The sequence below is a fragment of the Arvicanthis niloticus genome, chromosome 1, assembly GCF_011762505.2.
Source record: "Arvicanthis niloticus isolate mArvNil1 chromosome 1, mArvNil1.pat.X, whole genome shotgun sequence".
Lineage (NCBI taxonomy): Eukaryota > Metazoa > Chordata > Mammalia > Rodentia > Muridae > Arvicanthis > Arvicanthis niloticus.
Genome location: NC_047658.1, coordinates 18,961,033 through 18,986,317, shown reverse-complemented (window position 1 = coordinate 18,986,317; position 25,285 = coordinate 18,961,033). Strand labels below are relative to the sequence as shown.

Here is a 25,285-nt window from a genome sequence, read left to right as displayed (position 1 = left end):
TGTCCATCCACCCATCCATCTCTCTAGCCATCCACACAACCAATATGCACTTACTCAGTGATTCTCACCCTCTTTCACCCACCAGCCTACTCCACATATCCATTCTCCCATGGATCTTTTCATCTATCCACCCACCAACCCATCCACCCACTTATCTGTTCACCCACCATCTAGCAATCAATCTATCAGTCAGTCAGTCTGTCTGTCTATCATGCATCATTTGTGGCCTCTGTCTCTCGTCCTCCATTTCTGAGTTCACCCGGCATGTCTACCTCAACTCATCACTGTCCCGTCCCTTTCCCTCACACAGTCCTTCCACCTGGAGGCGTCTCTCATGGATGCTCTGCTAAATGACCGGCCTGAATTTGTGCGCTTGCTCATCTCCCATGGCCTCAGCCTGGGACACTTCCTGACCCCCGTGCGCCTGGCACAGCTGTACAGTGCAGTGTCCCCTAACTCGCTGATCCGCAGTCTTCTGGACCAGGCATCCCATGCGAGCAGCAGCAAATCCCCACCTGTAAATGGAGCTGCAGAGCTCCGGACTCCTAATGTGGGGCAAGTTCTGAGGACTCTGTTGGGAGAAACGTGTGCACCGCGGTACCCTGCCAGAAACAACCGAACCTCCCTTCTGGGCCAGGACCACAGAGAGAGTGTAAGGCCTGTCAAGGCTGAGGGTGCATGGCGGGGCTGCATCTGGGAAGGGGACAGGGCTTTGGGAAGAGTGGGTAGGTAATAAGATGAGGAAAGGTAGTGTTTGAGAGACGGTATGGTAAGCCCAGGGGCGGGGCTAGCTCTTGGTTGGCTTCTCTGTGCTTCCAGGCCTCTCTGCTTATGGACTGGGCCAACAACATGCAACCATCAACAGATGCGAGCTTTGAACAAGCCCCCTGGAGTGACCTGCTTATTTGGGCTCTGTTGTTGAACCGAGCCCAGATGGCTCTTTATTTTTGGGAGAAGGTAAGTGGTCCTCCTCATTCTGGCATCCTACGGACCTCACCTTGGTCCTCTGCGCTTAGAGACACCAAGGCTCCATAGACTGCTCTGACCTCTGACCTCAGCCCACCTGCACTCAATTCTCTGTCTTTCTTTCTTTTGTGGTTTGTTTTGAGGCAGGGTCACACATAGCCGAGGCTGGGTTTGAACTTGATATTAGCCTAGGATGATATTGAACATGTGCTATTATCCTTGATTCATGTGATGCTGTGAATCAAACCCAAGGCTTTGTGCACTCTAGGCAAGCGCTCTACCCAATGGGTACCGCCATCCCCACCCCTAGTTTTGATTTGCTGAGACAGAGTCTTCCTTTGTAACCCAGACTTGCCAGGACCCTCCTGTCTCAACCTCACAAATGCTGCCTGTGACCCTTCCCCCTGCCCCTACTCTGATTTTTTAAAGATGTATACAATGTTGACATTATCTTCCCAGACTGAACTCAGTGCCCAGGAAAAGAGCACTGCAGTGCTCCAGGCCACCACTTGGCCATCTTATGTCTTTCATGGGATGATGGTGACCCTGTCTGTTGATGGTGTGCATTTGTTTGGGTAAACCCTTGGCCTCAGTGACTCCGTTCACTTTTGCTCTTCCACGATCACAAGATTTCTCTCTGTTCCTTCCCCAAACTTTACTGCAAGGTCTAATGTCACCATGTCCTCTTTCCCTGTCTCTTCAGGGCTCCAACTCAGTGGCCTCTGCCCTTGGGGCCTGTCTCTTACTCCGAGTGATGGCTCGCCTGGAGTGGGAGGCTGAGGAGGCTGCACGGCGGAAGGACCTTGCTGCCACATTTGAAAGCATGAGCGTGGGTGCGTGGGGCACAGTGCGTGGGTGCACACAGGCACCTCCCTACTGCTCCCGTCCTCATCTGTGTCCTTGTCCCCAGACCTCTTTGGCGAGTGTTACCACAACAGCGAAGAGCGAGCAGCCCGCCTTCTTCTGCGCCGCTGTCCCCTCTGGGGAGAGGCCACCTGCCTTCAGCTTGCCATGCAGGCTGACGCCCGAGCGTTCTTTGCCCAGGATGGAGTACAGGTGAGCTTGTGACTCAGACAACCATGAGCCCCACCCACAGAGTCCACTTGTCCCTAGAACAACGCTTCTTAACCTTTGAGGATCGAACAATTCTTTCACAGAGGTCAAATATCATAAGATATCATTAAGATTTATAGCAGCAAATCTGGTGGTGGTGGCACATGCCTTTAATCCCAGCACTTACAGGCAGAGAGGCAGGTGAATCTGAGTTGGAGGCCAGCCTGATATATAGAGTGAGTTCCAGGACAACCAGGGCTACACAGAGAAACCTTGTCTCAAAAAAAAAAAATTTTTTTTTTTGTATTATAACAGTAGCAAAATTACAGTTATAAAGTAGCAACGGAAATTTTATAGGGTCACCACAACATGAAGAACTGTATTAAAGGGTCACAGCATTAAGATCATTGAGAACCATTGCCTTAGAAAATGTTGTTTCAAAAGAAGACCCATCTATAACCTTTTCCCCAGGCAGTGTTGTTGCTACCAGGAAGTACCATTTCTCACATAGGAAATCTCTCATTCTCACAGGGGAGTTCCTCTCCTCCTAAAGGAAGGGCCACTTCCTCAACAGGAAGCTCTTTCCAATTTTTTTTTTAAAATGGGCATTGGTGTTTTGCCTGCATGTATGTCTATGTGAGGGTGTGAGATCCCCTGGAACTGGAGTTGCAGACAGTTGTGAGCTACCATGTGGGCAGCTGGGAATTGAACCCTGGTCCTCTGGAAGAACAGCCAGTGCTCTTAACCTCTGTGCTATCTCTACAGCCCATCGTCCTCCTTCTTTAAGCTGTTTGTAACTTTGCGTCTGCACAGTTAGAAGGTTCCTAGGGACATCAGCTAGTGCTTTAGACAAACACAAGCTTTGGTTCAGGACGTCTTTCCCTGAGTGAAATCTGTCACTCCCGACAGTCTCTCCAGTGGTGACACTCAGGTTTTGAAAACTATCAGTATCATGAATTGAAATCTGACAGGGGTGCAAGCATTCCCACACTCAAAACAGGAAGTCCTGTCTACTCTACTAGGAAGTTTGGTTTGTCCCAACAAGAGGTCCTGCTGCCTTGCTTATTGAGATGACTTTACTGGCATTTCAACTGGTAACCCTGAGTCCTCCGCTTTTAGCATGGTGGAGCACCTGGATTCCAGTTCTGCTGATTTCTGTCTGTCTGTCTGTTTGCCTGTCTGTCTGTTTGTCTGTTTTAGCCAATCTTGTGTGTGAGAAGGAGAAAATACTCACCCTCTTGGGTTAAGTGATTTGGTCCATGCAAAGTGCTTGGCACAGCGTCTGCCCTTTTTAATGTCAACAAAAGTTGGCTGCTCTGGGCCTGGAGGACTGGTTCACTGGTTAAGGGCACAGGCTGTTCCTGCAGAGGAAGGATTGATTCCTCCCTCCCATAGGCAACTCACAGCCATCTGTAACTCCAGTTCTATGGCCCCGGTCCCTCTTCTTACCTATCTGGACATCAGGCACGCCATGGTGTTAATCCCACGGCGTGAGAATAAGATTACTACCACACTTTTTGAGCTGAATTTGGAACACTTTTGTTTTATAGATCTCTTAAGCACAGTAATTTAAACTTAAAACATAATCTTAGCTCCCACAATGGTGCACAGACACACAGGCAGGCAAAACGCCCACACACAATAAAAGAAAAATTGGCTGTTCCGTTTTCCTGGCTGAGCCTTGCCTCTGACGACTGTGCCCCATGCTCTAACCATTGAGACTCCATATGGATGCTTGCTCTGGCCCTGGTGGCAGACTCCAGCCCTCCTCAGGGACTCGGGTTGGGTGCTGTGGAGACGGACTCTAACATTCCCACATTCCGCAGTCTCTGCTGACACAGAAGTGGTGGGGGGAGATGGACAGCACGACCCCCATCTGGGCGCTGCTTCTCGCCTTCTTCTGCCCGCCTCTCATCTACACCAACCTTATCGTCTTCAGGTCAGTGCCCTCGGCTCGGGCTCAGTCCCTCGCTCCTGCTCACTTCTCTCTGCTCTCTCACCTGGCCACCTCCTATGTCTCTTCCCTGGAAAGGGCACTCTTTCCCTTCTCTGGAGGGAATGTTCTGGAAGTTGGGGGTGGTTGTACTGCCTTTTCGTTATCTCTCTATGCAATTTTTCTACTTTTTAGGCCATGGCTCTGGAGGAGGGCAACTCCCTTATCTCTCTGCACTGTTTGTGGTAATCTAAGTCTGGGTCTTTCTCAAGAACCCCTCTATTTCTTACTCTGTGTCCTGCCCCTCACGGCAGGAAGTCAGAGGAGGAGCCCACACAGAAGGACCTTGAGTTTGATGTGGACAGCAGCATCAACGGAGCAGGCCCTCCTGGGTGAGTGACAGCCCAGCACTGTGGGGTGGGGGTGAGGGCGCCACCTCGGGCAGTTTCAGGATCACACCAACTCCTACTTCCCATCAGACACTGGAGCAAGTCCTGAGCTAGTGCAGGATAGGGCTTTTAGGAGTTGATGGCTTCAGTGAGCCATGGAAGATACTGAGGTAATTTCTAGAAGGCTACACTCAAGGACTGATTTAAAATTTAGTTCTTGGCACCAAGGAAGCAGAAAGACCTGAGTTCAAGAGAGAAACAATTCTTATTTATTTATTTATTTATTTATTTATTTATTTATTTTAATTGTCTTCAGACACAACAGAAGAGGGCATCAGATTCCATTACAGATGGTTGTGAGCCACCATGTGGTTTCTGGGAATTGAACTCAAGACCTCTGGAAGAACAGTCAGAGCTCTTAACCACTAAGCCATCTCTGCAGCCCCAGAGAAATGATTCTTCAGTGCTTCTTCTGTTTGACCTCCATGTTTCCTAGTTTACCTACTCCCACGCGTGCACACACACACACACACACACACACAGAGTTAAAACTTTAAAAATTGTCTCTGGGTACAAGGATGTCATCACAAGAAATCAGTTTGGGTTGGGCTGCCTATGGTCTCCTGCTGTTGCTTGGCTAGAGAGTATTTATTTGCTTTTGTATTATGTTTCTGGTCTCCGTTGCTCTGTGACTATGTTGCAGTTCCTGTAAAGATCTTTTAAAGACCAGGCTCAATAAGTGTAGCTGCCGAGTACTTGTCTAAGCTCTTTGTGGCCCTGGTTTCCGTCCCAGGCCAAACAAACAACACAAAACCTACAGGAAAACAAAGCGAAAGATCAAGGAGTCAAGCCAGTTAGGTGCCGTGTGCACAAGCGTGAGGAGCTGAGTTCAGATTCCCAGCAGCTGTAATAAAATCTAGGTTTGGCAGTGCATGCCCACACCGGTGTTGGGAGACAGAGAACTAAGAATCCCTAGGGCTTTGTGGGTCAATCTGTGTAGCTGAATCAGCAAGTCCTGTGTTAAAAATAAGATGGGAAGCGACTGAGGGAGACATCAAACCCTGACCTCTCATCATCTGTCCAGGGTTCTTAGTCTGGTTAATAAAATACTTTAGAAATGGACTCAGAGGAAGGTTGGGACCCTTTTATGAAGATGCTGAGAGAAAAGCAACAGAGCAGGCGACTGTGAAGAGGAAGAGAGGAAGCCACTCCTGCTGCTGCAGAGGTTGGCAAGCAGAGGCATGCAGGAGAGAAGGTAGCCCAGAGCACCGAGGAAAGCAAGCCCAGGCTTTGGGAAGTCTCCAAAACAAACAAAGACAGGGAAAAGGAGAAGGAAAGATTGTGGTTTTCTGAGTTAGGAGTCAGAAAATCAGGCAGGTTGCAGGTGGAGGATTAAGATTGTCGTCTCCAGGGAAACAAAAGTAAACTGTATTGAGTTATATCATTTAGGAGATAATTTATCTTTCCCTCGCCTTCAAGTGACTCAGACTCCCTTGAGCAAAGGAAGACTCTAGGACAAGTGACTGGCAGGCTGTGCTGGATTAACCCCTTAGATACTTTAAAAGGTTTTATTTTTAATTGTGTGTGTGTGTGTGTGTGTGTGTGTGTGTGTGTGTGTGTGTGTTAATTTGAGTGTTATGGGGTATGTGCATACAGTTGCTTTCTGAGACCAGGACTGGGAATTGTCACACACACCATGACAAACAAACCAACCAACCCCCACAGCTGCCACTTCAAATGGAATAAGAGACAGCTTATTCTTGAGCCAGAGAATGACCTAAGCCTGGAAAACACAGAGCTAAGTCAGTTCTATGTTCAAATGTGGAAACAGTTTCTTGGAGTTTTTATAGTAACAGAACAAAGAAAGTTATAAATCAAGGCATTTCAAAACACAGTGGTAGGAATATTAAGTGAGCAGCTAGGGCTGACAGGAGAATTGCAGCCTTAGACTCAGGTCCTGTTTTACTGTGTTCTTAAGTGTCTGTTGTTAGAGAATAAGGTCTTGTGAAGTTAATACATTGCAAAATTTGTATCTGTTTATCAAGATGTTAGATCTGAGGCTGGCATAGACAAGGGGTTAAAGATAGCCCAAAGGAAATTAGACTATCTGATGGTAACATCCAGGCTCGGCACAGTCTCTGAACTCTATCCGTTTATCAGCCTCTGCAAACAGCATCTTTCTAGGAATTCCCAGTTACAGAGTCAGACCTGGTCCTCCAGAGGAGCCGCCAGTGTTCGGAACCGCTGGACCAATTCTTCAGCCCCTTACATTTTTTTCTAAATCAGATTTCATTTTGTTATTTGTACATTGTCTGAGGGTGTGCATGCCACCTGCAAGGGTGTAGAGTCCAGAGGACAACTTGTAGAAGCTGGTTCTCTCCGTCACCTCGGGGATCAAGTTCATGTGGCAGACACTTGTATTTGCTGAGTCTCTCCCGTGGTCACAAGAGGAAGCAACAGTGCTATGTGATGTTGGAGTAGTTTAGAATGTCCTGTCTCCACACAAGGCCAGACGAAGGGTGTTGGGGCACAAGGGTCTTTGCGCCCACAGATCACCAGGGAAACCAGGAATGTTCTACACACAGGGGCCTCTTCTCAGTGGAGGAGAGGAAATCCCTGCTTTCCTGCCCAGACTGGGAATAGATTTTGTTAACAGCCTGGTGACTTTCCTGCTGTCTGTCGAAGCAGACCTCACCCAAATCCTCCAGAATGCCCATCCCAGACTCTGTCTTCCTAGACCACTGCCCATCCTTTGGGGAGATGTCACAGGTACCTCATGGCCTGCTGACCTGTTATTAGTCAGAGACCACACTACATTCTAGGTCTTTTAGCTATAGAGCCTGCCCTCCTGGTCACTGTGTAGTTCATGAAAGCAGTTCTAGGCAGTCACACAGTAAGCTTTATTGTACACCTGGAACTGAACTGAGGAACTGATTGTTGCCCGGAAGCCTTTTCCCAGATTGAACTGTGTTTTAAATACGCTGACAATGGACCTGACATTAGACTCTTTGAATCAGCAATCAGTCCACACTGGCTTTTCAGTCTCATCAGTTCAAGGGTTACGGCCCGCCCTGACACCTGCAGGGGCCGTCAGGACAGCTCACATTCTAGTCTTTTGACCAAGAGGAAGTAGATGGACCTCAACAAAGTTTACACGTGCCCCACCCCTTATGTGGTTTAAGATCTAAAGCCCTCCTAGTCTCCTGAAGCACACTGTGTGTTTCTGGTCAGTTTTAAAGACAGATACTGTGTTCAGTGGTTTGTTGTTTTTTGTTTGTTTTACACAAGGTTTCTCTCTATATATCCTTGGATGGCGTGGAGCTGGCTAGGTAGACAACACTGCCTCATAGGAATTCTCCTGCAATTTGCTGGGATTAAAGTTGGTTGACACCATGCCGGGTTTATACTCAGTTTTTTTTTTTTCCTTTGATGTTTGTTTTGTTGCTTCACAAAGCTCAGGCTAGCATCAAACACATGGCAATCCTCCTGCCTCAGTCTCCGATGAACCCTCATCTCATGTTTTATGTTCCTTCCTCCCTCACTCTGTATATCAGGCTGGCCTGGAACTCGAGGCAATTCTCCTGCCTCAACCTCAAACATGCTGGTATTGACTGTGTCTTCAGGTTCCCAGAATCCGGAGTGGGACAATATGGAAGTTAGAATGCAAGGTGGGCAGCCAGTCCAGGCTCAGTGGTCCCTGAGGCTCACTGTCTTGCAGGCCTGCGGAGCCCTCGGCAAAGGTGGCCCTTGAGAGGCGACGGAGGCAGCGGCCAGGACGTGCCCTCTGCTGTGGTGGTTGCTCCAAGCGCTGGTCGTACTTCTGGGGCGCCCCAGTGACCGCTTTCCTGGGTAACGTGGTCAGTTACCTGCTGTTCCTGTTGCTGTTTGCACACGTGCTGCTGGTGGATTTCCAGCCCACAGAGCCGGGCGTCTTCGAGCTGCTGCTGTACTTCTGGGCCTTCACGCTGCTGTGCGAGGAGCTGCGCCAGGGCCTGGGCGGTGGCTGGGGTAGCCTGGCCAGCGGCGGACCTGGTCCCGGCCAAGCTCCCCTGCGCCATCGCCTGCACCTCTACCTCTCAGATACCTGGAACCAGTGTGACCTGCTGGCACTCACCTGCTTCCTGCTGGGCGTTGGCTGCAGGTGAGTGAGCAGGGGACTGGCAGAGCCCCTGCCTAGAATCCTCCAGTGAAGGGCTGGGGGCGTGGCTCACTGGTGGAATGCCCTAGGTGATGAACAGTCACCTACCACCCACTTTACTAAAGCATTCCGCAGCTGGCATACCAAGAGGTAGGATTCCGCCAGTCCACATGAGTTTGAAACAGAGTAACTTGGTATGAATAATTTATCTAAACAGAAGTGAGATAAGTGGGTTTAGCAAACTATATTTCTGCCAGTCCCAGGCTGTATTTAGTGTAGTGTATTGTCTGAGAAGTCAGGGCCACCGCCTTGCCGAGTGCAGGAAAGCCACTGTCGAGGATATATTCGATACATTTTATTACACATTTCCATGGCTGACAAATCATTGCATCTTGGGAGGAAAAAACATGGTCACCTCCAGTCTACTTGACTTGTCCTCCTTTAAGCTAGTGCCCTCCAGATGGACACTTAGGTTATTTCTATTTCTAATTTTTGTTGTTGCAAAAAATAAGTTTACATCCCTGGTGTAAAGTGAGTGGGTCAAAGGGCAGGTGGATCGGTTACATCGCAGATTGCCTGCCTGCCCGAAAGAAGTGGCTGTGAGCGCCCCCGTGAGGACATGCTAGGCAATACCTGGTGCTTTGTAACCTGGAGCTGTCAATCAAATCAGATTTACAACCTCTCTCAGTCTGCACCCTGTAAATGTTTTTATTTATGCATCTCTAACCACTTCATATTTTAGGGCTCCTCTCCTCTTTGGGGGGGGGACAGGGTCTCAATTTGTAGCCCAGGGAGGCCTGTCTGGAATTCCCAGAGATCCTTCCTTCCTGGCCTCCCCAGCACTTAGATGACAGGCTAGTGGCATGGTAAATTCCAAACATGATTCTTAGAAGGCCATCCATCCATACTGAGACCAGAGAAAGCTGGTCAGAGGGTCCCTGTTTCTGCCCTGTGAGCCCTCAGCTTCGTCTGAGGAGACACCCCGATCTGAGCTGTGCTCTCTCTCCCCACTCCTCAGGCTGACCCCTGGGCTGTTTGACTTGGGACGCACCGTCCTCTGCCTTGACTTCATGGTCTTCACACTACGCCTGCTGCACATCTTCACGGTGAACAAGCAGCTGGGGCCCAAGATTGTCATCGTGAGCAAGATGGTGAGTCTGAGGATGAGGGGCAGAGCAAGGTGGGAGAGAAGGGACCTGGAGTACAGGAGTGGAGCCAGGGATGAAGGGCATAACCTAGAGGGACAACAGAGGAGATGGGGTGGGGTTGGAGGAGTAGATTCTGAAAGAGAGGGCCTGGCCTTTAAGTGACTGGATGTGGACCTGGGGATAGAATGTGGCCAGGGGGTAGGTAGGGCTTCTGAGGTGGGTAGGTCAGGACAGGAAGGGAAAGACCTTTGAGGATGCTGTGTCTAAGGCAAGGAGAGTAGCCCGGGCTAGGGTAGGGGCTGTTCTGGGAAGGGCTGGAGCCTGAGAGGAAAGGATTGGGTCATTTCACCCACATCTTCCTCTGCTTCCAGATGAAGGATGTATTCTTCTTCCTCTTCTTCCTCTGCGTGTGGCTTGTAGCTTATGGGGTGGCCACAGAGGGGATCCTGAGGCCCCAGGACCGCAGTCTACCGAGTATCCTTCGCAGGGTCTTCTACCGTCCGTATCTGCAGATCTTTGGACAAATTCCCCAGGAGGAAATGGATGGTAGGAAAGGCCTCTCCAGCTGAGTCTAGGTCTCTCTCGGTGGGTCTCTGACTGTGTCTCTGTCTCCCATCTCCCTCCTTCTCCCTGCCTCCCTCTGCTAACACCCGGTGTTCCCTTCGCAGTGGCCCTCATGAATCCTGGTAACTGCTCTGTGGAGCGGGGCTCCTGGGCTCACCCGGAGGGGCCCGTCGCAGGCTCCTGTGTGTCCCAGTATGCCAACTGGCTGGTGGTGTTGCTCCTCATCATCTTCTTGCTGGTGGCCAACATCCTGCTGCTCAATCTGCTCATCGCCATGTTCAGGTGTGCCTGGCCTCGCCGCCCGGGGCTTCTCCCAACTCGAGCCTGTTCAATACGTGCCATGTCCTGACTTTCACCCGGTGCTGGCGCCATCCTGTGCCTTCCTTGGATTTTGAGACTTGTTGCTACTATTTTGGCATCGCTGAGGCAGGGTCTCAGTGATCCCTAGTGTAGCCTAGGCTGACCTTGGAATTTAAGGTGGCCTTGCCTCTGCATCCTAGCACCGGGGTCACGTGCATTGGGGTCACGTGCATGGGCCTCCAGGGTGCTAAATGCTTTTTCTTTTGATGAAGCCCACTGTAGTGACTTATTTTGTGGTTTGCAGTTTGCTTTACTTTATGCGTATGAATGTTTTGCCTGCATGTATGTATATGTACCATGTGTGTGGACAGTGCCTGCAGAAGTCAGAAGAAGGGCATTGGAGCCTCTGGAACTGGAGTTACAGGCAATTGTGAGCCACCAAGTAGATGCTGGGGACTGAATCTGGGTCCTCTGCAAGGGCAGCCAGTGCTCTTAACTTTAGCTGAGCCATCTCTCCAGTCCCGATTTTTGTTGCTTATACTCTTGCTTTTGTCCCACGTAATGGGATTTATTTTGTATGTCTGGTCCTTCAAAGGGTCCCCAGTTGCTACTTAACTGGTTCTTTAAGAATTCTTAGCTGAGCCGAGCCTTTAATCTTAACACTTGGGAGGCAGAGGCAAGCAGATCTCTGAGTTCTAGCTCAGTCTGGTCTACAGAGTGAGTTCCAGGCCAGCCAGGACTACACAGAGAAACCCTGTCTGGAAAACAAAAAGAAAAACAAACAAACAAAATAATTCTTAGCTGTTAGAATTGCCTGGTGCCGTGGGCTTCAGTGTTGATTGCCTCTTGGATTTCTGGGAACCGGAAAGGATTGCGAAAGGCCAGCTGAGGCTGAGAAAGGGACTGGGCTAGCAGAGTGAGGAGAGAAGACAGTTGGGCCAGGAGACGCTGAGCTGAGCAGATAGGCTGGGACAGTTGTTATAGCTTGGAGCTGCTAGTATTGGGAAAACTGGGAGAAGGACTGTTGAAGCAGACTGTTGGCAGCTGAGGGAAGATCAGTTGGGAGAAACGTTTGAAGGAGCGGCTGGAAACTGGGAAGAGGGCTGGCAGGGAGTTAAGAGAGCTGGTTACTATTTGTAAGAAAAGGAAACACTAAAAGAAAAAAAAATGTAAAACCCCCACACATTTTACAGTCCCATACAGAGGGCCAGTCTAAACTCCAGAGTCCGGAGACTTCCCTCCAGGCCTCTGCTAGGAGCTGGCTTTCGCTCTCATCTGTAGATCATTGCCCGTTTGGAGTTAGTTTGGTTTGCAGTGTGAGGACAGGCCCTTCTTCAGTCTTTGTGTCCATTCAGGAGAGTGCGTTAAAGACACTGGGCTTAAAGTCCTTGTTAGACACCACCTGGGCTCAGGTGGGTCTGGTGGAGCAAGCTTGCTGTCCCAGGACTTGGAAGGCCAAGGCAGGAGGATCAGAACTGGGCTACATGAAACCCTATATCAAAATCAAATGGGCTGGAGAGATGGCTCAGTGGTTAAGCTCACTAACTGCTTTTATAGAGGATATGGGGTTGATTCCCAGCACTCCCATGGAAGCTCGCAACTGTCTGAAATCCCAGTTCTGGGAGACCTGACATCCTCTTCTGGCCTCTGTGGGTAATATGCACAGACATACACGTAGGCAAAATTGCTATACATGTAAAAATAAATAAACCTTAAAAAAAAAAAACAATATAGGTAATGATGACTCGTGCCTTTAATTCCAGCACTTGGGAGGCAGAGGCCAGTGAATCTCTGAGTTCAAGACCAGCCTGGTCTATAAAGTGATTTCCAGGATAGCCAGGGCTACACAGAGAAACTCTGTCTCAAAAAAACCTAAAAATCAAAGACAGGATGGCGGTGGGTAGGCGTGGCTCAGTCAGTGAAGCACTTGTCTTGCAAGCTCCAGGGCCTGAGCCTAACGCCCAGAATCCAGGCAACATTTCCATCCATTGATGGATTACTGTAATCCCAGTATTAGGGAAACAGCGGCCAGAGGATCTCTGAGGATTACTGGTCTATTCTACCCGTGAGCTTCTGGCCAGTGAGAGACTGTGCTTCAAAGGTGGGGGGCGTCCTGAGGATCACAGCAAGGTTATCCTTCGGGTTCCATGTGTGCACACACATACGCGCCTGTACGTATACAAACAGGTTCACGGACAAGCATTAAATAAACAAGCGTTTGTGCTGGAGAGGTAGCTGAGCAGTGAAGAGCACTTGTAGCTCCGTCATGAGGACCAGAGACGCTAGAACCCACATAGCAGGACTCACTAATGACTGCAGGTCCGTTTCCAAGGGGTCTCACAGCCTCGTCTGGCCTCCACAGGCACTTGCATATAAAATTTTGATTTTTATTGTGTGTGTATGAGTGTTTGCCAGCATGTATGTATGTATGTATGTATGTATGTATGTATGTATGTATATACATCACGTGAGTACAGTGCTGACAAAGACCAGAAGAAGGCACTGATCTTTTGGAATTGGAGCTTCCATATTAGTCTGGGAACTGTTTGTGAGTCCTCTGCGGGTGCCACGGGCTCTTGACCGCTGAGCCGGCTCTATCTCAACTCCAATCCTATGATCAAGGTCCTTTACTGGCCTCCACTGACTCTGGACCTCTGCCTCCACAGCTACACATTCAGCAAAGTGCACGGCAACAGCGACCTCTACTGGAAGGCACAGCGCTACAGCCTCATCCGGGAATTCCATTCGCGGCCTGCCCTGGCCCCACCCCTCATCATCATCTCTCATGTGCGCCTCCTCATCAAGTGGCTGCGCAGGTGTCATAGGGCTCACTTGCCCTCCTCCCCAGTCTTCGAGCACTTCCGTGAGAATGGAGCTTGGTCTGCAAGGGAGCGGGGCTGGGGAGGGGGTGATGTTGGGGAGGGGAAAAGAAAGGCTGGTGGGTGGGGTTTGGGGGGTCAGGTTCTGCAGCCATCTGGGAATGAGGCATGAGGTGGCTTTGGGGAAGGGACAAGGTCCCAAGTGGGCATGCCTTTTGATTCCTGGGACTTGGCCCTGCAGGTGTCTATCTCTCTAAGGAAGCGGAGCGGAAGCTGCTGACTTGGGAGTCTGTGCACAAAGAAAACTTCCTATTGGCACAAGCTCGTGACAAGCGAGACAGTGACTCTGAGCGTCTGAAACGCACGTCTCAGAAGTGAGGCGGGGACCTGGTATGGACAGGATCTGCAGGTGGGATGTTGTGACTTCAGCTGCGAGAATGCGCTCTCTTTTTAGGGTGGACACTGCACTGAAGCAGCTGGGACAGATCAGAGAGTACGACCGGCGTCTGAAGGGGCTGGAGAGAGAGGTGAAGACTTGGGCGTGGCGAGGCGTGGGCTGGCAGAGCTGGGACCACCTGGTTCCCTGCTCCTGCCTTCACTTTCTTCTGTCTTCCCAGGTCCAACACTGTTCTCGAGTCCTGACGTGGATGGCTGAGGCCCTTAGCCACTCTGCCTTGCTGCCTCCAGGGGGGCCACCCCCTCCAAGCCCCCCTGGGTCCAAAGGTCAGTGTGGTCCTCGGCTTCTGCGAGACATCCCTGTGCGCCTTCCAGCTGTTCTCGTGTCCCGTGCTTGGTCTGCTGAGGGCTCTGTTGACTGCGTGTGTGGGGATGCGTGTAGCTGGTGTGAGTGTGCATGCGTGTGGGGGCCAGGGTTGATGTCTGCCGTCCTCTTTTCTCTCTCTCTCTCTCTCTCTCTCTCTCTCTCTCTCTCTCTCTTTGAAACAGGACCTACCCCTGAGCCAGGGGTCTTCAGTTGGCCAGACAAGCTGGCCAGTGAGCTCTGGGAAATCCATCTGTATCTGCCCTGCTCCCCTAGCTTTTAAAATGGGTCCCTTGTTCACCCTAGGGTACCAGCGTACCTTCCCCCCTTTTTTTAACATGGGTGCTGTGTGCTTGTTCTGGTTTCATATCTCTTGCTAGGATAAAATACCAACCAGAAGCAACTTAGGGGATGAAGGATTTGTTTGGCTTGTATTCCAGGTTACAGTCTGTCAGTGAGGGAAGCCAGGGGAGAACGTGGACGTTCTCACCTATAACCAGAAAGCTCACAGCCAAAGAAATGCACCAGAAGCCACAGAACAACACTGTTCGCTGGACCACAGCACCTTCCGTTCAGCCAGCTTCAGCATACAGTCAGGACTCCTCCCTCCAGGAAACAGGATTGTCCACGGCGGGCCAGGCCTTCCTTTACCAATTGGCAATCAAGATAATCCCCCACAGATATGCCCACAGGTCAATTTGATCTAAACAACTGAGGTGTTCTCTCAAATGGCTGTAGGCCACATCAGGTTGACAGAGCTAACCAGGGCAGAGTCAGAGCCCAGGTGTCAAGCTTGTGTGATAGGCACCTTGCCCACTGAGTATGTCCCCAGCACTGCTTCTTTTTGCTACTCTCTCACTTCCTGGTACTCATCACCCACTGTCCTCTCTGTCTCTTCTAGACTGAGCGTTCCTGGTGGATGTCTAGGTGTTTGCAACCAGAGAGGCTTCATTCCTAGAGCTGGGTCCAGCCTGCCTCAAGCTACACAACTGGTGGCCTTTTCCTCACCGTGGACCCCATGCTCATGGGTTGCTGGCCCAACAAGCTTCTAGTGTCACCATAGGGACCCTGTTTCAGAAGCAGCCTCACCTTGGGTGGATCAAACTCTGAGCTGGCAATGTTGGCCCCTTTGTGGGCCTAGCCACAAGCAGAGGAGGCCAGAGGGTCCTGGGGTGCAGTAACCACAGACCCTATGCACAGCTTCCCCACAGTGGGGAAATAAAGCCATTTGATGAGAATCATAGCATATGCTTGACTCGTGTGGAACAGGTGGGTGAAGACGCTGGGAGTCCGTCTGTCCCTCCACCAGACCACTACAGCTGCCGACTTAGACCCAGAGCCTCTTGTGCAGACCTCTTGTTTGGGTGGCTCTCCCTGCAGGAGACAGGGCCGGCTGAGCCCCGCTGCTTTCTGCTTCCCATGGGAACATAACAGGGTGGTGATGAGTGAGCCGGTCTCGGAGAGGGCGGGTGTCGCTGCCATTTGCTCTGGCGACATGCAAACAGATGATGCAGATTTGAGTAGGTAAATGCCTATGTGTCTTTAAAAAGTCTAATGAGTGGAAAATTGCAGGCCATACTCACACGGGGGTGGAGGCAAACCCACATCATTATATATTGCAATTTAACTAAATAACCCATAACAAACTAAGCCAGTAATGACGAGGCTGAACTGACAGCGATTATTAGTTAAATAGTGAGAAAGCCACCAACAGCCGACACATCCAAAAATCAAAACCAAAACATCCTCCAAATTGGAGGGGTTCCAGCTCTGCCTCTCTGGGTGTAGAGTCATGTTGGAACACGGCCAAATGTACAACAACCAGGCTCTCCCTGGAAATGCTGCATCCTTTCCACCAACCCAAGCAGTCACAAGGGTGCATTAAAAAGGGTCTTGTAGCTGGGCGGTGGTGGCGCACGCCTTTCATCCCAGCACTTGGGAGGCAGAGGCAGGTGGATTTCTGAGTTCGAGGCCAGCCTGGTCTACAGAGTGAGTCCAAGACAGCCAGGGCTATACAGAGAAACCCTGTCTCGAAAAACCAGAAGAAAAAAAAAAAAAAAAAAAAAAAAAGAAGGGGCTGGTGGTAGCACTCACGGATACATGTCTTCTGTGCGGCTGGCCTTGTGCTGACTGGCTCATGGATACCGACTTTTCCTGGCATGCATCAAGGAAGGGCAAGTCCATTTTCTTTCTTTCTTTCTTTCTTTCTTTCTTTCTTTCTTTCTTTTTTTTGGTGCTAGGAATTTAGATTTTTAAAAGTTCCCCTTTTTATTTTGTATGTGTGTGTTTGTGTGTATGTGTGTGTGCATGTATTCCTGTGTATGTGGGATGTACTGATGCCACCATGTATGGATAAAGATCAGAGTGACAAGGTAGGAGTGATTATTTTCCTTCTACCACGTGTCTCCCAGAGCTCAAACTCAGGTACAGCAAGTGTCTTCTGCATTGAGTAATGACGGCCCGGCCCTTCACTGGGGGATTCTGGACAGGAGCTCTCTACTACTGGGCTACTTCCCTAATCTTTCTCCGGACTCTAGGAAGTTGCTCTAGCTCTGTCCCCAGACCCCCTTGAGCCTTTTTTGATCTAGCAACAAGCATGTCTCACCAGCAGAAATTTCACTCAAGATGGCTAAATTTGACTGAATCTTTTTGCAAGAGTCCTTTAGACTCAGCCCGGGAGGCTGTATCAGGACCCCATGGACCCTCAATGTCTACTCGGACTCTTGGAACTGAGGAGTCCAGGGAAACCAATGTTAATGTGTTAGGGCTCCTCCCCATCTCTGACCTTGGAGTCTTGTGCCTTTCGACCACATCTGCAACACAACACTAGACTAACTTGTAAGCAAGGCAAAGTCAAACCCCAGACCTGGTGGTGTTTAGTGGGGAGTGGCTTCCTGCTATAGGAAGAATGGAGGCTCTATAGGTCAGGATGAGAGGAGCCCGCACAGGATCTAGCAAGAATTTGTCAGACAAGAGGAGGGGGTGACCAGGAGCAAGGGTCTGTATGGGTTACAAAAGTACAGACAGAAGCAACAGAGGAGAGGTTTATTTTGGCTCATGATTTTAAGGAATACAGTCCACCGCGGTAGGGGTGGCATGGCTACACTGAATCTGTGGTGTTAGCCAGTTCACATCATGGCTTACCAGGAAGCAGAGATACGCTGGAAACAGGGACAGGCTCAAAGTCTCACCTCCAATGACCTACTTCCTGTCTTCAGCTTTTCATCATCAAAAGTTCCACAGTTTCCTCAAAGGACGTGACCTGTTGGAGAACAAATGTTCAAGCACATGAACACATTTCGCATCCAAACACAAGGAGCTTGGGACTGAAAAGCAGCAGCAGTGCACAGTGCCCGGCACAGTGCCCCCGGCACAGTGCCCCCGGCACAGTGCTCCCGGCACAGTGCTCACGATACCTCCCTGGGCCAAGCTGGTCACAGGGGCGGACATGATATTGAGGCTGGAGGCTGATGGTGGGTGAGGCCTGTGGTATGGGGCAGGATGTTTTCCTGGTGCAGGCGGGTCCTGGGGGCTGCCCTGCCACCCTGACTATGGCCCAATGAAGGAAGTTCATCACGGTCTTCACTGTCCTAGCATGCTAGCCCCATCCATGCTCCTGGTTGGTGGCTGAAGCTATAGTTATTGACTGTAGGTTTGCCTATAGCAGGAAAAACACCCAAATCCAATTTATGAGGCTTGCAGTGGGGAAAGACTGCCAGTGGAGCCCCCGGGCTTTCCGTTGCCATGGAAGCATGGCATGAGCGGCTATCGCAGAGGCTTCTATTTCTTGGGTGCCAGGGGATCCTCCAGATCAGGAGCTGCTCTTTGCCCCCAGGTTACCTGAAAAATCTGGAACCTCACAGGGAGAAAGGAAAAAGCAGCTTTGGTGATTTCTTCAAGGCAGCCTCAGATGCCGCTTTCCGTTACAACAGCGCCACCTGCCGGATGCAGCTAGGAGCACATGCAGTTGGAGAAAGGCCTCTATCAATCACTCTCAAGAGATTCTTCCAAGGACGGGCTGGAGCCCAGAGACTTTGATTTCCCCATCTCACGCCCCCATGTCAGGGTTGGTTAGTGGAAAACAGACCACTAAAGCTCTGGAACTGCTGAATGTAAATTCTGTGCTCAAGAACTCACCTTGTCCAGTCCTTGGACTATTTCAGGACATTTGTTTATTTTTGTTTCTTTATGAGACAAGGTCTTGCTACGTAGCCAAGGCTGGCCTCTAATTCATCACTCTTCATCTTCAGCCTCCCCAAAGCTGGGATTATAGGTACACACCTTCACCACACTCCCACAGTTAGGTCATTTTGATTTTGCATAAAAAAGTAGCAACTATCCCTTTGCCCCTTTGAATAAAATCTAAGCCACCTCCACACTCCCCCACACTGCTAGAAGTATATAATGGCTGGTGCCTCAATTTACAGACACCCCACCCCTTCCTTGCATGACTGGTTGTGACTGTGGTAAGGGCTGATGTGTCCGCTAGGTGGCAGCAGCCACCAGAGTCTCTATTGAAGGTTTCTCTACACTCTCTGAACTCCACCAGCAAGAGGAATAGCCTGGTCAAAACTCGGCTGAGGGGGATCGGAGCTCCACTTACTCAGCTCTGGGCTTACACAGCTTATGCCGTTTGTTAGCGCGTGTGGCCATCCCCAGGAAACTTTGTATCTTCTTGGCTGTGTTTTGCATAGTAACAGACCAAAACAGAGGGAGAGCCATACAAACTGTTATGAAAATTTTAGGTCCTGCGGCCTATTGTCTCTTGTGGCTGATGTGCCTTTATCCACTGAACACCCTGACAGAGAAGTTGGTTCAGTCTACTCTGGTGTCTCCGGGCTGTGGGGTTGTGGCGTATTATTCTGGGCTGTAGAATGAACTCAAGGTCCCAACTTAGTGACACTGTTTCAAGTTAAAATAACAAATAAGGCTGGGGAGGTAGCTCAGGGGGAGATTTCCTGCCTAGATTAGCCCAGAGGGGCTGAGAGTGTGACTCAGTGGTAGAGCCCCAGCCTAGAGTCGCCCAGTGAGAGGCTGGGGCTGTGGTTCAGGGGTTGAGACCTTGTTTAACATGAACAAGACATTCAGTTCAGTCAGCAACAACAACAACAACAACCACACACACACACACACGCACACACACACACACACACACGCACACAGACTTTGACTTAACTCTAGTCACATGGCTCTAGATCGACAAAGGACTGACTGAGATAAATCTGGCCAGTGACCCGGCCCACAAGCTAAAATGTATTTGTACCTAATGTGGATATACAGTAGAGGCCATATGTCCTGGAAAACTCAAATTATTATTTGAGCTTTTAGGTCTTAGCCTGCTTGCTGAGGTGCTCACAGCTTAATTAACATGAAAATCTCCAAAAACAAAGTGGAGTGACTAGCTGGGTGGAACTGATACATGCCTTTAGTCCCAGCACTCTGGAGGCAGAGGCAGGAGGATCTCTGTGACTTTGAGTGAGTTCCAGGACAGCCAGGGCTGTGTAGTGACTATGTATTGTATGACTGTGCTAAGTGGGCAGGTGGTGGTGGTGTCAAAGGTGAAAGCTCACTGTGACTGATGGGGTCTCTGGATCTACTGCTTCCTGGAGTCACTCCCGTGGTCTCTGATGGGTAGCACAGAAGCTGGCAGCACATGTGGCATGCCCCCAAGATGGGTTCTAGTAACTGGGAGCTAAAGATAGTGGTCAGGGAGGGAGGGTCTGCCATAATTATTCTGGGCGATTTGGGTGAAGTCTGTCTTCACAGATAGTAAAAAGGTCACCAGGTCATAAACAATATCCACTTCCAGCTTTCTGGGCAGGAAAAAGGGCATTCCCTACCCTGAGAAGACACTCCTGTATGATTAACATTCCTGATTAACCTCTCCCTGGTGATCTGTGGGCAAAAAGACCTTTGTGCTCCAGCCCTTAACAGCACAGCTGGGGTTGTTTAGAGAGAGAAACAGGCCCCTTCTTTCTTCTCCTCCCTGCTGCAATTTTTAAAAGACAGTTCCTTAGTCTGTTGCCGTCTGGCCTGGAACGTTCATAGAGCTTAGACTGCTGACCTCAGCTTCATGGTGATTTCCCTGCTTTAACATCCTTGTTAGGTACAAAGGAGACTTCAATTCCTTCAAACTCCAAAAGGCCCTCCAAATGTCCAGAAATGGGCTCAGCCTTGAACTATAGGAGGATTTCTGGTGCTTAGATAAAAGCCAATCCTCCTGAAACCTGTGAAACTCTAGCAAAAGTGTCATCTCCCTTACCTGTAGCAGAAGGGACAAATGGCTGTCTGTGGTGCCTATTATGTTACCAAAGCACATGCTGGCCTCAGGTTCCCTCAGTATCACAAGTAAGTATTACCCATTTCAGAGTCCAGGCTAGTTCTTAACACCTCTTCCCTACCCTAGACTCCCTCAAGTTCACAGGCTTCCTTTGCCCAGGTTAGCCATTCTCCTTATAACCCTGCTATTTTGGGTTATACTATCCTTCTTGGTTAGGGTTGTTATTTCTATGAGGAGACACCATGTTAGGAGCCGCGTGAGGGTGATAGCATTCGCCATTACAAGATGGCGCGGGCATCCTGTGCTCCCACAAGTAAACAACTAACTACGCAGGTGCAAAAGGCAAAAAGTGCTCCAAAGTCACTGCCCATCCCGGGGTGTATTATGGGTAATGAGTGAACAGCCAATCAGAAGTGAACACGCCACTCTAGGGTACATATAGCAGTGCCTTTTCCGGGCTTGGGGTCTTTCCGCTTCTGCTGATACAAGAATAAAGCCTCGCTGTGGTAACCACCCAAACACCGCCTCACGTGTCTCTTTCGCAGGCGAAGGGGACACAGAGGGGCTCGGAACATCTGGCGTCGAAACCCGGGATCTTCATGGCTCCGTGGAAGACCCCCCGAGTCTCAGGGCGGGTTAAAAGATTGCAGGATCGAGGTACGTCTCTGAGAGATATGTTTGGGGTGGAAGCTTTTGTTGTGGGCAGATATTCACCCATTGCCGCCGCAGCAATAGTTGGCCTCTTGCTTGTGTTGCTTTCGCTTTTAGCTTATTTGTGTTGTAAAGATCCAGCTTGCAACACAGCTATTAGTGCAAGTCAAGAAGTTTCAGGAGAGGTCCACTCCAGAGTATCAGAAACAGGGCATGTTATCCAGCATCAGGCCAAAGAGCCTGGAAAGGAGAAGCAGGCAAAAAAGCCTGGGCAACAGAAGCAGGCCAAGGAGCCTGGTCATAGGAAAGAGTACTCAAAAGGAACGGGGGCCACTGCAGGGCCTGTTAAGGTTAAGTACCGGCTGGTGAAGAGAGAGTGGAGTTCAGGGGGACCCCCCTGTACCCCATTAAGGAGCCTGCTTCCATAAACCTTAGCAGCTCCGAGGAAGACCTAACGCAAGGAGAGGAAGAGAGCCTAGAGCAGAAAGCAGCCGCCTGTGCAAAGGATAGCCGTTCTGAAATAAGACTAAGAAAGACCTTGAGCCCCTCGGCCCCGGCCTTGCCTCCGGCCTATGCCTCGGGCAGCGCCTCTAATTCATTTCTCAGCCCAGGAGATCGGAGACAGCTACAGCTTGCATTTCCGGTCTTTGAAGCAGCAGAAGGCGCTCGTGTTCATGCCCCAGTAGAGTATAGACAGGTCAAAGAATTAGCTGAGGCAGTACGTGCATATGGAATTGGGGCTAATTTTACTATATCCCAAGTGGAGAGATTAAGTACAGCTGCTATGACGCCAGGAGACTGGCAAGACACAGTGAAGGCGGTACTTAACAATATGGGCCAATACCTAGAGTGGAAGGCCTTGTGGCACGAGGCACTGCAAGCACAAGCTAGGATTAATGCAAACACTGAGGGACAGCAATTATGGACTTTTGACATGCTGTCTGGAGTTGGCGTACACGCGAACGACCAGACCGCTCATCCCTGCCAGGTCTACGTACAGATAGCATCAGCTGCAATAAAGGCATGGAAGTCCCTCCCTAGGAAGGAAGGAAGGCAGTAACCTTTATTTGTCCAAGATAATTCAGACATCTAATGAGTCTTTCTCTGACTTTGTGGCCCGCATGACTGAGGCAGCTGGCAGAATCTTTGGGGAACCAGAGCAGGCAATGCCATTGATAGAACAGATGATCTTTGAAGATGCCACGGCTGAATGTCGTGCAGCCATTGCTCCTTGGAGAGCTGGGGGGCTGCAAGACTGGTTGGGAGTCAGTCACGGCTTGGGAGGTCCCCTTACTGGTGCCGGACTTGCAGCAGCAAACTTAGAAATGGCTGCAGTCCTCCTTAAAGGTCAGAATCGTGGAATGCTTTGCCTGTGGGAAGGCGGGACATATGCTACATGTTGCTACTGAGAAAGTTCAATGTTCAGAAATTGGCTCCTTTTTAGGGACGGTTATCTATCCAGAAAAGATAATTCCTCAGAAATTGGAGATTCATAGAGACCATTTACATACTTTGAATGATTTTCAGAAATTATTAGGTGATATAAATTGGTTAAGACCATTTTTAAAAATTCCCTGGGCTGAGCTGAAACCTTGATTTGATATTTTGGAAGGGGATGCTCATATTTCCTCACCGAGGGCCTTAACACCGGCTGCGAGCCGTGCTCTGCAAGTAGTAGAAAATGCTTTATAAGATGCCCAGTTGAAACGCATAGATGAAACCAAAACCTTTGACTTATGTGTTTTTAAAACTAGACACTTACCAGCTGCTGTATAATGGCAGGAGGGGCCCTTGTTATGGATTCATCCCAATGCTTCTCCCGCAAAGATTATTGAAAGTTATCCAGATTCAGTCGCTCAGCTTGCCCTTTGTGGACTAAAAGCAGCCATTACTCATTTTGGAAGGGAGCCTAAGGTTTTGATAGTGCCTTATACTGCCCATCAAGTCCAAATATTAATGGCGACCTCTGATGTTTGGGCAGTGCTGGTTACTTCCTTCAATGGTCAAATAGATAATCATTATCCTAAGCATCCCATCTTACAATTTGCCTTAACTCAAGCTATCATATTTCCACATATTGTGTCTCAGGAGCCACTCCCAGATGGAATGGTAGTTTATACGGACGGGTCAAAAACAGGAGTGGGTGCCTATGTGGTTGATGATAAGGTTACATCCAAACAATACCATGAAACCTCACCTCAAATTGTGGAATGCTTAGTAGTGTCAGAGGTTCTGGAAATCTTTCCAGGTCCCTTAAATATTGTTTCAGATTCCTTCTATGTGGTTAATGCAGTAAAAGCATTAGAAGTTGCTGGGTTAATTAAGACATCTAGCAGACTTGTAGAAATTTTTCAAAAGATTCAGCTTACCCTGGCTAAGAGAAGATTCCCTGTCTTTATAACTCATATTAGGGCTCACTCAGGCTTACTGGGACCTATGTCCTGTGGAAATGACCTGGCAGATCGAGCCACAAAGTTGATTGCAATTGCCCTTTCGCCAAAATTAGATTTGGCTAAAGCCTTTCATAAAAGGTTTCATGTGACAGCTGAGACACTACGATGTCGGTTTAACATCTCTAGAAAGGAGGCCAGAGATATCGTGACTCAATGCCAAAATTGCTGTCAATTCCTACCTGTTCCCCATACAGGAATTAACCCTCGGGGAATTAGGCCATTATAGATCTGGCAAATGGATGTTACTCACATCCCATCCTTTGGCAAATTACAATATTTGCATGTCTCCATTGATACCTGTTCTGGAGTTATGTTCGCCTCTCCATTGACCGGAGAAAAGGCGGCCCATGTTATTCAACATTGCCTCGAGGCTTGGAGTGCCTGGGGAAAGCCTAAAATCCTTAAAACTGACAATGGACCAGCCTACACTTCTCAAAAATTTCAACAATTTTGTCGCCATATGGAGGTGACACACCTGACGGGTCTTCCTTACAACCCTCAGGGACAGGGCATCATTGAGCATGCTCATCGTACCCTTAAAACTTATTTGATAAAACAAAAAGGAGAAGTTGAGGAAGCTCTGCCCATGGTGCCATGAGCTACTGTTTCTCTGGCACTTTTTACCCTCAACTTTTTGAATTTGGACAGTCGGGGCAACACTGTGGCTGATCGCCATTGCCTAGAACCAACTAGGCCAAAAGAAATGATAAAATGGAAAGATGTTTTGACTGGTCAATGGAAAGGCCCGGATCCTATTTTAATAAGATCCCGGGGAGCGGTTTGTGTTTTTCCACAGGAAGAAGACAACCCATTTTGGCTGCCAGAGCGACTGACACGGCGACTCGCGGTTCCTGAAAATGACCCCCCCGAAGGATTCATCTGCAGATGCTCTCAGTTCTCATTTGGACTCTCCTAATTCGGGTTCCTAGTATATATAGTGAATTTAGATGGCTATCCTATCTGCTTTTCCAAAACTTATGCCCTTGCCTTCTTAAAAGGTGCCGCTTCTGCTAACTTGTACCAATGTAACTTACTTTATGTCCCAGTGCTGGTCTGCTCTTGTCTATAAGCAGGCCCTAATAGCCAGTTTACCACTATGGAGCCCTATCCCCGTTCAGACGTCTGGGACCTTGACTTTATTTCGACAGAAGAGAGATTTTGATATAACTGCAGCCATTATCACTGCTATTACCATCTCTGCAGCTGTAGCTGTGACAGCCTGCACAGCCTTGGCTGATTAGGTTACAGCAGCCACTGTTGTTAATCAAATCTCAGAAAAGACCTCTGAGGCTTTGACCATTCTACAGAAAGTGGATGCATACCTGGCATCAGGCATCCTGTTGGTCAATCAGAGAGTTGATTTGCTTCAAGCCCATGTGGAGCAGCTCACGGATGTGGTTCAAATGAGCTGCGTGTCAGCAACCCCACATCTAGGTATTACACCTCTGAGATTTATGAATGATACATTTATTCAAAGCCATAATCTTTCTGCTTATTTACAAGGGAAGTGGACTAGGGAGCTGGACCAGATGCAGCAGCAATTGCAGATCCGGATTTCGAGCCTTAATGGAACACAAGTGGACCCCGTTACCCCTGGCGATTTTACTTCTTGGCTTACCTCTGCCTTTTCTTTCTTAAAGGGTGGGGATAGGCCTGTTTGGTGCAGCCCTATGTTGTGGATTAGTGTTCATGTTATGATTGGTCTGCAAGCTCAGAGCCCAACAAAAACGTGACAAGGTCGCTATCGCCCAAGCACTCGTAGCCTTGAGCAAGCATCTCCCCCCTGAAATTTGGCTATCTAGGCTAAGAAAGTAGCTGATGACTGAGACCC

At 49.4% G+C, this 25,285-nt stretch overlaps 1 protein-coding gene across 4 annotated transcripts in view; it reads left to right on the top strand.

Annotated features, from left to right (window-relative positions):
• Trpm4 (transient receptor potential cation channel subfamily M member 4) overlaps nucleotides 1-15,308 on the top strand; it is a 31,515-nt gene extending 16,207 nt beyond the window's left edge. For 3 of the 4 annotated variants that reach the window (XM_076933883.1, XM_076933887.1, XM_076933892.1), the window contains 15 exons: nucleotides 311-652; nucleotides 820-957; nucleotides 1,670-1,799; nucleotides 1,877-2,022; nucleotides 3,846-3,958; nucleotides 4,267-4,344; nucleotides 8,060-8,482; nucleotides 9,498-9,630; nucleotides 9,999-10,173; nucleotides 10,296-10,473; nucleotides 13,158-13,354; nucleotides 13,552-13,684; nucleotides 13,765-13,837; nucleotides 13,928-14,033; nucleotides 14,511-14,762. In XM_076933883.1, the coding sequence (XP_076789998.1) occupies nucleotides 311-652; nucleotides 820-957; nucleotides 1,670-1,799; nucleotides 1,877-2,022; nucleotides 3,846-3,958; nucleotides 4,267-4,344; nucleotides 8,060-8,482; nucleotides 9,498-9,630; nucleotides 9,999-10,173; nucleotides 10,296-10,473; nucleotides 13,158-13,354; nucleotides 13,552-13,684; nucleotides 13,765-13,837; nucleotides 13,928-14,033; nucleotides 14,511-14,566 (2,421 nt within the window). In that variant the 3' untranslated portion in view covers nucleotides 14,567-14,762. Of the gene's footprint in view, nucleotides 1-310; nucleotides 653-819; nucleotides 958-1,669; nucleotides 1,800-1,876; nucleotides 2,023-3,845; nucleotides 3,959-4,266; nucleotides 4,345-8,059; nucleotides 8,483-9,497; nucleotides 9,631-9,998; nucleotides 10,174-10,295; nucleotides 10,474-13,157; nucleotides 13,355-13,551; nucleotides 13,685-13,764; nucleotides 13,838-13,927; nucleotides 14,034-14,510; nucleotides 14,763-14,971 lie in introns of those variants that run through there. The other variant, XM_034519629.2, reaches the window with a different exon arrangement.
• Nucleotides 15,309-25,285: the final 9,977 nt, after the last annotated feature.